This window comes from Battus philenor, unplaced genomic scaffold (assembly GCF_028537555.1).
Source record: "Battus philenor isolate CCGP_79_NKW_IND1 unplaced genomic scaffold, ilBatPhil1.0.hap1 SCAF_7, whole genome shotgun sequence".
In the NCBI taxonomy this organism is placed as follows: domain Eukaryota; kingdom Metazoa; phylum Arthropoda; class Insecta; order Lepidoptera; family Papilionidae; genus Battus; species Battus philenor.
Genome location: NW_027181737.1, coordinates 10082348 through 10096694, shown reverse-complemented (window position 1 = coordinate 10096694; position 14347 = coordinate 10082348). Strand labels below are relative to the sequence as shown.

The 14347-nt window shown below is 32.6% G+C and overlaps 2 protein-coding genes across 2 annotated transcripts; both read left to right on the top strand.

Moving 5' to 3' along the window:
* Positions 1-1913: 1913 nt before the first annotated feature.
* On the top strand, positions 1914-2988 carry LOC137931063 (cuticle protein 7-like). Its single transcript, XM_068774464.1, has 4 exons — positions 1914-1945; positions 2130-2372; positions 2478-2644; positions 2821-2988. Exons 1-4 carry the CDS (start codon positions 1934-1936, stop codon positions 2897-2899), a joined length of 501 nt encoding a protein of 166 aa, XP_068630565.1. The 5' UTR covers positions 1914-1933; the 3' UTR covers positions 2900-2988.
* Positions 2989-6934: 3946 nt separating this feature from the next.
* Positions 6935-9043, top strand: LOC137931070 (cuticle protein 19-like). Its single transcript, XM_068774471.1, has 4 exons — positions 6935-6957; positions 7026-7196; positions 8147-8313; positions 8895-9043. The coding sequence occupies exons 1-4, from the start codon at positions 6946-6948 to the stop codon at positions 8965-8967; spliced, it is 423 nt and encodes a 140-aa protein (XP_068630572.1). The 5' UTR covers positions 6935-6945; the 3' UTR covers positions 8968-9043.
* The last annotated feature ends 5304 nt before the right edge of the window (positions 9044-14347 follow it).

Genomic DNA, 14347 nt, shown 5'->3' with positions numbered 1-14347 from the left:
GATACAACTATTGTTAAACACTACCAATTGAATTTTAATAATAAATAAATAAATGTATAGCATCATATATGCAGGTATTAAGGGTAAAAAATGGCAATAAATATTTCTCCTTTCTTTTTTATCCTTTGTTATTGTTTTCAAACTATATTTTGTGTTATGTCAGTTAAACGCCTGCGCATGTACTAAGCCTAAGATTAAGAAGTCCTTAAGAGTTTAAAGAACTCTTGTCTGAATCTATATAGAAGTAATTGTAACGGAAATAAAAAAAATTAAAACTTTCGTAAAACTTATTTGTTATAAATTATAAATTTTATAAGTGTAGTTGATAATTGACACCAGAATAAGTAATGAAACTGTATTAAAAAGTCACGACCGCACAATTAATCATACTAAACTAAGTTTTGCAAGTTGAAGTGGGCAGGCTACAGCGCGCAGAACTCACTGGTTACTGAGGCCATAAAGTTCCGGAGTGGAGTCCACGAAGTGGCAACCTTATCGCAGGACATCTACAATGCTTGATACAATAAATAAAATAAACTCGTAACGCCTACATTTCGCCTTTAAAAAATTTTAAAATCCTTATTGGCCGAAGTATACGAATACATAATAAAGTTTTCGAAGATATTTTTATATTCTCGATGTTTCTTTTCTTAATTTAAAATATAAATTATGAAATCCGTTAAATAGGTTTTATTAAAGTATTCAACAGTTTTTAATTTATCGGAATATATAGAAGTTGGTTTGTTGACTCGTTTACAAGGTTTATATTATAACACATACATCAAACATAGTTAAATTTAAATAATAAACAGCTGCAATTTATTTTCCAGCCGGCTCCTCTCGACAGATTAGCAATCCGATCTGGTGAGCTTACTCATGGTCAGACTACACAAACCTTTTCATAATTTTTAAAATAATGATGATTGAAAAGTTCGTGTTAATGCCTACTCAAATGAAGATATATAAAACACAAATATGCACTACTTCTAGTTCTTATGATTTATAGATCCTCTAAGTGGACAATCCACTTATAGGAATGTAGTGTACAGTCCTTCTAGCGGTATCTGAATGAACGTAGATTGAAATTTCCTATTAGTATACACTTGGTAGAACCGATTAACATTTGTTGAACAGTAAAACATGCCTTTGGCCTACCCATGACGTTTTTTGTTTTCTTTCCTTATAATTATTTTATAATGTTTTATTTGTGACAACCAAAAATCTTCATAAACTTATTTTAAATAAACTAGACTAGACTCAATGTCTAACCATAAATAAATAAAAAATATTGTTCAGTACCAAAACATTCTTTTTAAAGTTGATGTGAGCATCGCTAGTAGGTGCTTCTGATCCACATTTAGTTCTGGCTGCAAAGGGCACACAAGGATCACGCATCAAGTTTCCTCCTTTACTCGACATTAGCACGAAAAACCGGCAAGACGTGAACCTAATTTTGATTTGTGCTATAGTTAATATAACGTCGCATTAATTACAAGCGCATCTTGCGAAACTAGTATAAGAATTATCATATAAAATACTTAATGTCATAACTACAATCAGTTTTGTAATTAAACGTTTCATATTTAATTGTCATTGAATTGTTTTAATTTACATATATATACATGACATTTATACATATATTTAAACAAAGCCTTATGCACAATAAGATTACTAAAAAGTATATTAAAGCCTGTCGCACCAACACGTTTAACGAAGCATACACATTTGCAATAGGCCCATATAAAGAATTTGTGATTACGAACTTCAGAAAAGATTTAGTACCTTGAATAGCAATAACACAATCAAGGTGTTTGCGTACATTTCTCTGCCCCACTCAACTCAAAGCACGCACCGCTGTCCAACATGTATAAAACCATTATTTCCTACAGTTGACAGCAATCAAGTCTTAGTAGCTAGAGCATACACATACAAAATGTTCAGCAAAGTGAGTCTCTTAGTAAAATAATATAGTTAAAAAATATAATATAATAATATTTATCGACATAGTAATACTTACAGATATTTATTGTATTAAAATTTATGAACAATATAAATTTTTTTTTAAATATCTTGTTCATCGTTTAATCCTTGCATACGGTAAATGTGAATATATATCAATGAACTTTCAGATTTTTGCACTCGGTGCTCTAGTCGCGGCCGCCAACGCTGGCCTGCTCCATGGACATGGCGCTGCTGTGTCCTCTCAGAGCATAGTACGTCACGACGCAGGGTACGGAGGCAGCGCAGGTTATGCAGGCTACGCAGCTGCTCCTCTTGCCCATGCTGCTATTCCTGTTGCGCATGCTGTGCAGTACGCCCCCGTGGCCCAGTACGCTGCCCCAGCTGCTTCTTACGAAGGCCATGATTACTATGTAAGTAATTTACAAATCTTTCTAGCACCTATGTTATTAACAGGAAACATATCAATATGTAAAACCTTATGAAGACATAAGTAACAAAACATTAATTTATTGCAGGCTCACCCAAAATACGACTACACGTACTCTGTTGCGGATCCCCACACTGGTGATCACAAGTCACAGCACGAGATCCGTGATGGTGATGCCGTACATGGTTCCTACTCACTCCTTCAACCCGATGGCTCCGTACGCACTGTCGACTACACCGCTGACGACCACACCGGGTAAAACTGATCATCTATTACAAAATTACATATAAATCATCCCTTTAAAGTTATTTTTGTGATCAATTTTAAGTTACGGACTATGAAATGTTAATTTAAAAGGGTTAACTTCGCGTGACTGTTTTGCTATGTTCCACATATCAATTTATTTATAAATTTAATTCTATTTTTCACAGATTTAACGCCGTAGTCCACAACTCAGCACCTGCGGTACACCCGGCACCAGCTCCGTCGCATGGCTACCACCATTATTAATTTCACCAGCAAACAAGACGTTTATGTATATTTGAGTTATTTATTTATACTTTTTGTACAATGATTGTGATTAATTTTAATATACGAAGTTGTGACATGTAACACAGTTTTTTCTACTTTAATATTGCACCTCCATGTACATTTATTCGCACATTTAAATAAGAAAATAAGTTCAGAAAATACATCAAGTCGACAAATGCGTTAAAATAATGCATATTTATTAAATAAAGCCAAATATTCATGCGGAATGTACTAATACATACAACTTTCATGTTACGGCATATTAAAAATAATATACAAAAGATAGTTGTTTCTAATGTGATTGGCGACGTTAATCGATTTGGTGATTGAAAAATTTAGTAATATTCAAAATAAAAAGTAAGTTCAATATTTTTAAGTTTATTGTCACATAAAAGTTAGATACAATATATTTTTAATATAGATTGATGTTATTGTAAATACAGTGTAACCAAAACTAATACATTCAGGTGACAAGGATCGAATATAATCAATACACAAGTCATATGAAATTGAGGAAAAGCGGCGAAAATATATCTGTATTCGCTACTGTGAGCAAATAGCGGTAGCAACGTAACTTTTGATCTGACACCTGTTATGATTGGCGACCACTGCAAGTATTTAAATTTTGAGCAATCTCGGGCTATGAAAGGCATGTTTAACTATAAGTGTAGGCTTGTTAGTTTTGTATAACAATCATTACTTCACACGCGGGGCCTTCAGACCACCCAATATTTCAAATACTAGCGTGTTACGTTCAAAATGGTAAAGGTATAAAAAAGGTCCATGCAACAACTGTTTTATCTACTAGAATGACATAACAATATTGGATCACACAAGCCAATATTTCATCTAAGATCGAAGGCCACAATTTTTTTCTGTATATAGTATATATTAGTTCTATATATAGTCAGCTACTTTATACATAATAAACTATGGCCACCTTTCTTTCAGCCAAAGAGGTACATAGAATAGTGCCTGTAAAAAACAACTTGCTTGAATTGTCTTAAGCTTCTCTGTAAAATATTTTTATATGAGTTTATGAATTAGTTTAAAACTATAAAAAAGTTATATAGTACTTAAACAAATAAATAAAATACGATTAATTACGAGTATATTGAAATTACGTGATAAATGAACATAACTTTTGTAATGACGATTTGAAATCTTATTAAAAGAAGAGACCGACGAGCTTTAGTATCTTAATTAAAAAGAGACTTAGTATCTTAATTAAAAAGCTTTGTTACAGTAATTATACTGGTGTTCTTCCAACTATAAGCAACGTAGAGTCCGTGAGCCAGAATTACGTCTTCGAATGTTTTAGAGATATATTTTAAGGCGCATCGTGCCCTTAGTAATACAAACTGGCTTTTTCTTAGTTTGTCTGTTCATCGGCATTCATCATCTGATGATCATTGTGATGTTCATAATCAACCACAGGCTGTTCTATGATTATACTTAACTCTTTTTATGGCAAAAATCTGGCTGCTTTATTTGTACAATATAAAATTAGGTGAATAACACATTATACCAGAAATTTAAATTTTGAACAAATTAATTTTTTTTTAAATATAATAAAAATTGATACATAGTTTGTCACACAAGCTGTTCAAAAATAACAAAAATACTGAGTGTATTAAATTTTCAATTAATGTGCATTTCATCATCTTTTTGTGAATCAAACAAATATTCAAAATCATCACACAAACATCACACAAAACTTATTTATATTATATTATAATATTGCTTAATAATTTATGAAAAAATATTAAAGTAACGAACTTTAGATCATTGCGTAGGTTATTTCACGTCACCTTAACAAAATAGAATTAGGAATGTGTAGATCCATACACGCACGATTGTACGAGTATACGACATACGACATAGATCAGCGAGATGGCAAATTGAAGTGGCATTGGGTAGGCCACATAGCGCGCAGAATAAAAGGTGTGGGTAGGGTCATGAGTTTCTGGAGTGGAGACATAGAACGGCAAAGGCAGCGAAGGACATCCGCCCACAAAGTAGACACACGACTTTGTTATGGTCGTCGGAAGACGGTAGATCTAGGTCGCTTCTAACTGCTCCTTTTTTTAAACCTATGTCAAGTAGTGGACATCCTGCGACTGAAATGACGATTATGATGAAATTTGTCACTTCTTTCGGTTAGCACCTGTATAATCATTTAAAAACTTTACTGATTGTCCAAGCATACTGCCAGAGCTATTATTGTTTTGCTAGGAACACATCGCAATAATTTCTTCGTAAAATATGAAATCCAAAATTATGTAGAAGAAGTGTACGTACAATGTTTTTTTACTAAGAAAATAAAAATATTAATAGGACATTATTAAAATATAATATTTCTCTTAACTTAATGCGGAATTAATTTGAGATTTTTGAGCTTTCATTTTCCTTGCAAATAAAACAGAAGGAAATACGTGGACAGGCGGTTTCTCAACGCCGCCTGCAAATATAAGGTACATTTAACGTATTTGAGTTCTGAACTAGTTAGTGCAGAAGACCTCTCAAAAATTTTACAAGAATTACACCAGATAAAACGTCTACTATGAGATAGTATACGTGGTATAGTTACCGTAACTCAGTTTTATCATTGAAACATATCTTACACAATGCAAATCATTTAAATAAAGTGTAGTTACGAGCCGCGTCTATGGCCTTGGCGTGCTTAGGGTAAAATCAAACATGCGAGTTTTGTTAATTAACATATATACACGTCTCCTGATGCATAAAGCAATTTCCTATCCAAACAAAGTATAGATTACGTTATTTTAAATTCAATGTGTGGCAGAAAATTCAACCTATAATAGTTCATTAATATAGAGAGATAAGGCATCAACATTACACCATTTTAGCCTTAAGGTTCTAGAGTGAAAACCAGGACCTGGCAATAACAGCGCAGGACTTCCACCAGAAAGGAGAATAGACAGGTGGACAAAGAATTTTCTTAAAGCTGTCGAAAAACACTTAATACGGGCCAACCGATACTTTTGGAATTTTTTTATGGTAGCCTATTTCCAGCAGTAAAAGCAGTACGTCTAAAATGATGACGTTGATAAGAGCAGGGATTTTAGGTTATACTTATATTTACTACGAAACTATGAATCTAATAGTGTGGGGAGTTATGGTCATGCTAGCAAATAAACTCACGATGTTAAATAATTTTAATAAATGGTATATCTAATGGTATGAAATTCTCAATTTATTTAAAACTTGATATGATAAAGTAAGTAAATAATGATATTACTCTAACATAATGCTATCGATTTGTAATAAGATAAATTATCGGCAATGTAACTTAACTGCCAAGGTATTAAACTACACCTTTAAAATACAGAAGGATACCTTGCGGTCTGTATTATAAAAGGATATATCCTATAATATTATAGTTTTATAAAGAAGAACATTCTTGCTACTAATTTATCACGTGATTTGTGTTCGGTATAATGGACCTGCCAAGTACAGAGTACAGAGTCATTGTTTCAGGTGATACTTGTATCCCGTTAGAGGGCACATAACAAAAATAATACAATATGAATCAAACGATTGTGTTTGCGTTACTATCTGGAATATGAACTCGGTTAAATAAATAAACATAATTACCCAAAACCCAACCTTTTGGTAAGTATTGGTAAGTAACTATTATTGGTAAGTATTTAATCACACTGATGATTTAATTTAATGCTGCTTCAATCGCCACTACTTTGCACGTGAATCAAGTTATTAATTATAAATTACCATATACCAGATGTATCAATAACATTACAATGAAGAAAGACAATTGGTAATTATTGTGTGCCGTTATTAGTTGCACTAGCCAATTTACAATTTCAATTAGGTAAATCGCTTGAATCGGGTGAAACCTTCGGCATATTAGCTAGAGAACTTAATTTAGAACCAAGGTCTATACGCTTTTCTTTACCCCACTTCAATGAACTGTTTAATGTACTATAAAACTATAGAGCTGCAGAAATAATATTAATCTGTTTCAAACTCCTAAAGAACACAAAATGTTTTGCAAAGTGAGATCATTTAATTCTAAATATTTTTTTTATTTTTGATGTTTGTTATATATTTCTTTTAATTGCAGATAGTTGCTTTCGGTGCTATGTTGGCGGCAGTCAACGCTGGCCTATATCACAGTCACGCGGTATCATCGCAAAGCATTCGGCGTCATGACATTGACTATTCCGCACCTCTAGCCTACCACAAAAGCTATAATGTTGCTCCTATAGCATATTACGGAGGACACGACTATTATGTAAGTTTTTATGACATCCTAAACCTTCCTTTCGATATGAACATCATTTAACTGATGGGTATCCTCTGCCAAACGTGGGATGTACTACTTGGAAGGACCGTGAGCTAAAGATCTTCTACCGCTTGAGTCTAGTGACTCCTATCAAAATCTAAATATTCTTTATTTAAATAAGCTATAACATACACTTTAGAAATGTCAATCAACATAAAATATCAGCGTTATTAGCCCTACAGGAAGCTACCGCTGGCAGTTCTGATTAGAAGAGCCGGCCAAAAACTTAACAGTTTCTCTTTACAAATACAGTTTTATAAAGAGTCCTTGACGATAATTAGTTTCCTGAGGGAGCATCAACGATATAGGCTTCGCTTGCCTTATCGAATCCCTTGTCAAAAATACAATCGGAAAATTCGTAATATATAAAATCCAACCGTTTCATGTTTCGACGTTTTTTGACACGCTTGAACAAGTTGGCACAACTCATAACAGTCTACCCCGGAGTTTTTAAAAGACCTTGCACCCAGACATTTCAAGTAGTTTTCGCCAAAGCAAGCGTTGAACATGTTCTGAATACAACAGGAGACATAATTGTGGCCCGAGCAGGGAATCCCGAGGTAGCTCTTAAACTTTGACGTAAAGATTTGCAACCAAGTGCCCTCAACACTTGCCTGTTCGAAACTATTAACGCCAATGAGCACATAGTGTTAGGTTGAAAAAAGTTTTCTATATTTACATCATTGAATTGATGTAAGCTACATTACATACAATCGGTGTTATTGGAAATCAATGGAGGTGGTCTATATCCAGCAACGAACTGCTAATGATAGATCATAGGCATGGGAATGCCTGATATAATGATTATATCTACAATATTCACTAAGAAGTGAAAATATATTTAACTGAACTAAACACTTTCAGTGCAACGTTAGCCACTGTAAATATTAATTTTTCAGGCTTATCCCAAGTACGACTTTTCTTACTCGGTATCGGACCCACACACCGGTGACCATAAATCACAGCACGAAATCCGTGACGGTGATGCCGTTCATGGATCTTACTCGCTGCTGCAGCCCGACGGCTCCGTGCGCACCGTGCACTACAGTGCTGATGATCACAATGGGTACCAGAATTTTCATAACATTCATTATTTACTTATTTCATAATTATATACAAGATTCGTTCAAAATGAAACAGGTTTACGACAACCATATTTAGTTGGTCCTATGTACTTTTATTATTTATTTATTTAGATATTTTGTAGCCAAAAGATATGGTTTTAATTTTTCCTAAGGTTGTCGGGAAAAAAATGTGACCGTCCATTAAGCCCATCTGACACACATGTTTTTATGCAAAAAAAGGTTTTTGAATAGTGACCACAGGCCGGAAGCCGCGGCGAGAGTAGGCCCTCCAATAAGTGACCGAGGGAAGACACTAGATGCGAGCAGCTAAAGACCGGTCATGATGTTGATGAAATATCGCCTACTTTTCGTTTTCGATCATTATTTTGTAAACGCAAATGCCAAAGAAATATCTGGATTATGAAAACCTCAAGACAGTTCTTCAAAACATGTCATAACGACAGTTAACTTTGAACAAAACGAAACACGTCAAGTCTAAATTTCATAAAATGTACCAAGATAAAGGACTAACGTATTATTAATGATAATACTATTTTAAATATCTTTGCTTGTATTGTTCTAGATTCAACGCCAAAGTACACAACTCCGCTCCCTCCGTGCACTATGCTCCAATCGCTACGTACTATCATCACTAAACAATTTTATTAATATTTTATTGTTTGGTTTTGATTGAACATAACTTGTAGACAAGTGATAATATTTATAATTAAAAGTTTAATTTATTAAATAATTATTTTCTTTAAGCCTTCCAAGAATTTTTACTTTTTGATGACTTCGATTCATTACTAACAAAATTATTTCTAGTAGTTTATTATTTTCATCTTGGACTCGCTTACGAGTGTAAAAAACATAGTGAAGAAAATTCTATTCTGATTATTAAGGGCAGCACAAAATAATATTTTCATCATCATTTAACCCACAGAACGTCCACCGCTGGACATAGGTTACACAACTATATATACGTTCAAATAATAAAGATTTTTTTTTCAAATTCCTCTGATGTCTTTTACACTATACATGATTTTTCAGAAATGATGTAAATTATGTCAATACGTTTAGTAGCAGCGTAGCGCTAAATGAATATAGATTTCTCAATTTAGTATTTACTTAATACACTTTCGTGTTGAAATAAAAATTTCTTAAAAAATATCCTACGATTTAAAAAAAATTAAAATTAAACAGTGAAGGTCAAAATGTTCTCGCGTTATTCAAATTTATGTGCAATTAATTTGAATCAATTTAAGTTTTCAATGTCAAAGATATAAAATCAATAACCTAGCTAAAAATTCGTCACACTGACACTCCACACGCTACTGTTTTTATGAATAAAATACGAGTTGAAAATTTATCTTCCTTTTTGTTTGCCTTTTCCGCTTCATTTTCACTTTCATTCAATTTGATTAATTTTAACGACAACAGTTAAAAGAAATTGAATTATAATTTTTTTTAAATATTTATATTAAATAAAAAGATGCTTCGATCTAAATATAAATAAAATAGTTTTTTTTATTGTTATTTTATAATTATAAGAAAGTTGAAGCGATGACATATATCGTCCATGCGCATTTACATTATTACTGCCGGCGAAAGAATTACAGATGAAACGTTTCCTTTTTAGTATAACTGTTGCATTAATAATGTACTATTCCACAATACCACTGTTCTAATAAATATATGATTGTACTGTAGTAGGTTACAGCTGCAGTTTCTGGTCGTTGGAGAGTGATCCGGTGGTCCAGATGTTGATAAGCTCTAAAATCTGTATCTATGTTGTAAACTAATCATCACATCTGGTTACTTAAATATTGTCTTTGTTTCATCATTAACATTACCTAATTTTTTTCTAACACTCTGAAATTATAATCTTAAAATTAAATAATTAGTTTGATAAAATATTATATCAACAATTAACTAAAAATAGCAATAATAATAATAATAGCAATCTTGAAAATTATTTCTCGTTAAGAATAATTTCGCGTCCTTAGCTTCACAAACAACTATAATGCTGCCGAAAACTCTATAATGGTGTGGAGGAATATTGACTACTCCGTTATGGGCATTCATAACGGAGACTTCTTCGTCGGTCCCACCTCACCGCGAAAGTTCCTAGTGCGCGGTACAGCAGTTCGGAAGCACTATAAAATGTATTTTATAGCCTTATGAATATTCCACTACAATGACATAAACCTTCTCTCAAAGGCTGATATCGATTTGCTGAAAATTACATACGCTTAAAATAAGTCTGGGATTTTACTGTTTCCTTACGCTGTCATCTTTTTGTTAGTAAACAGTGTTTTTATGATACATAATCTAATCACAGTGTGCCGAGGAATCTCTCCCACGACCTGCGATCATCAAAAGCATTCATTAACGAATAGTTCACTAATGCACAAACAATAAAAACGTTTTCTAATTAGAATCAATTCAAACCATACTAGTATGAGTCATATATTACATAGCGCATAATAGAGCTATATAATTCAAAAGTCAAGGTATAAGTTCGTATAACCATTTCTAGTACAGTGACTGTGACCAATTATTATTAAGATCATGCTACTTCGCTAAGCTTCAAGGTACTTGAGACATGTGATTCGTAATCACGCAGGGGTCTATTTTATAGATCATAGTTATTATTTGACTTAAACTCCAACCTTTATACAAATAATGTTTAAAACTAAGCTATTTAAGGGGTACGTGATGCATAGGAAATGTTACTCGAAATCGACTTTGTAAACGATTTTTTTTAAAAATGGACAGGAATAATGTACATTGTATTCACCTTTTTCAGCGTTAAACAAAAATAAAACGGCTTTAACAAGATCGTCTGCCTGTCTTCTGCGTAGAGGTCCGACGCTGCGCTTACTAATCGGTGGCCTCCACTCCAGAACCTTATAACCGGCCTATTTTGCAGCCATGTAGCTCACATAGCTCTATCTACCCGCTAGGCTATGCCTGTAAGTTTCCTAATGACGTCCGAAGTGAAAGACCTCATTTCACTGTCATAAGTCATCACTTGTAACACATTTGACATAGACCTTCGTCTTGACGCACTAAGGGATATCGGACGAGTAGATGTTTCTTAGTTTCCCGAAAAAAGTCTAGTAGAATTTCATTCGATCAATGGCCTCTTTCTAATAGTAAGAAATACCTAATTTGACTTTTTGCCAAGTCCAACCTGAGAACAGAGTTTTCGTCTTCTCCATGTCTTGCCAAGAATTTTATTTCAATTTTCAATAAAATACGTCAAGATTTCTTTTAACGCTGTCAAACGTTTTATGCTCAATTAGTTTTTATCGTTTCATCATTATTAAAAACATTTGTAATATTAGGAACTAAAAGTGAACAACATCGCCTTATTATTTCTTTTAGCTATTGATTTCTTAAGAAGTGTTCATTAAATAAATTGATTCTAGAATGTAAATTTTAATGTAATTGACACCATTAAAAGTATTAACAACTTAGATCATGTGTGACAAAGGACAATTAAATTTGTAAACTCTGGCATTACACTAATAATAGGAACGTACCTTGAATTACAAGTCATGGATCGAAGGTATATGAAGGCCGTACTTCGCCTGACAGCAAGTCATTTGGGCATACACTTCGTTTTATAAATACATTACGATCATACCAATTTAAATCAATCGGATATTGTGTATAACACAAAACATGAATTATATCGAGTTAAAACAATTTAAATAAATTAAACAATGAAATTGTTATAGTTTTTTGTCTAATAAATTTCTGAATATATGTTTCGTCATATACTTATTGTAGATTTATAAGCCGAATTCTTTACGTGAATTTCGCAATACGTTTATCTCAACATAACTAATACAGCGCTACTAATTCAAAACGATTGTTAGCTGTTATTTGAGAAACTCGAGTATGCCGTGTCTAATACGTACTGCTCCAATGATGATAAATTTGTAAGTTGTTAATATTTGTTTTGTTTTTGTAATCAGCCTTGTAATGTTCCAGCTGCAGGTACTACCTCTCAAGGACAAGGAATGTACGAACGATGATCCACAATGTGTGCCTTGTATAAAATGGTGGTGTCGCGCATTATACTAAATTAAATTATACACCCTTACTCTTTGCGAGCTTTGCTGATATGTATTGATTTTTTTACTTTAATTTTAACTCCGAAATATTAATAAATCTTATGTATGTCATGAGAATGTCAGTAGATACCAAATTAATAGAAACTGGAATGAATTTGAGATTCTCTAAAATCCTTCTTTAGTAGATGATGCGTGGCTACAGTAGTTACAAACACGGCCTGATATTTAAAGAGCTCACAACAAACTCAGTACGGTTTTTTTGTAAGCTCTTTTACAAATTTCCTTATTACAGTAAAATTATTGCAATCCATTGCATTAATTTTACGTGATACAGCCTGGCTGCAATATGCATAAATAATTTGAGCAGATATAGTTTGATAACTTTCTAAAATTTATTATATTAAGATTAGAAACTTCACAATGGAATTTATAGGAAAAGCGTATACAACTGCTATTTTTAATTTAAAAAGCTGCGATTTTAAGGTAGAATTTGACCCCGGTGACGTGCTACAGTCCGATAAATTTTTAACACTACGTTATTGGTTCCAACCATAAACTTTTATTTGTATGATTTCAAAATAAATTTATTTCACAGGCCGTCGAGGAGCGTGACGTCGCGAACGCACCCACCACCTAATGCACCTACAAAGATTCGTCAAAAAGCATCGATGTCTAGTCGAACAAGAATTTTATTTGCCGAAATAACCCGACGCTTTCGCCCTTATGATCGAATGTAAAAGTCTAACAAAATTCTTTTGTAATTTTAACTTGTTTTAAGTTGTTACAACGTTCTACTTATAATATTATTTTTACACGACATGTACTAATAATAAGCATTTCGAACTTAAAATAAATCTTAGCAATATTTTTAAATTTATCTTGATTTGTTATCGAGGTTGTTAATTAAAACACGTCAGTTAACTTAATATATTAAGGACTATAATTATAAAACCTTAAAAACAATGTTTAATAACAGACATGGTATGAAATATTATATAATTCTTTAAATTATACAATTACGTACAATAATTTTCATTAGGTCATGTATTCATTATGAACAAAACATCTGCGTTAGTATTATTAGTGATGTAACATTTTTAAACTTAAAAACTGTTAAAATTAATTAAATTTGCTAATAAAAATGAGAAGAGAGAGAATAGGCACCTTCAAAAAGTCGACCCATTTATATTATACTAAAAAAAATATGTTTTTTTATCTATAGACTACTGCGAGCTTCGGGACGTTAACTCTAATTAGGAAAAACATAGCAAGAAACTCGATAGTTACATTTTCAAAGCATTTGCACATTTTTTACTTTCATAAATTATCTATTTGTTACGTGAACATCAACATGATACTAATGCTATGCACGCTTATATTCTATAACAACAAACTGAACATTTTAGTTTCAACCCATCACGGCAATCGTGTACATGTAAAACGTTAAAGCAAGTTATTCTCTTTGTCGAATGTAGGTGCAGACTCTAAGAATTATCGCAGTGACCTTGATAGACCAAAAGTTATGGACATTGACCGATTCAAGGTGCGTGAACACATTTCTTTGGTATACCGCAAGCGCATACCAGTCGTGTTCTATAAAACCAATATGCATGACCATTGACATCAATCAAATAATGCTGGTTAAACAACAGAGACAAACCTTTTTTTTAAAGTATCTTTTCGAAGTACTGCCATACAAAAGAGCACATAAAGAATAAAACATGCGATTCGAAGATACTACAATAATAATACTTTTTAAGGCTAAAGTAGCGTTTTTTTTAATCCAACCTGTCACGATTTAGTTTTCGTTAAGACAGTAGTAATCGATATACTTAACAAATATGTATTTGAAAGGTGAAAATGTTTTTAATAATGTGATCTATGTACATAAGAATATTTATAAATATAACTAAAAAGACTTTCATCAGTTAAGTACTAATAATAAAAATCA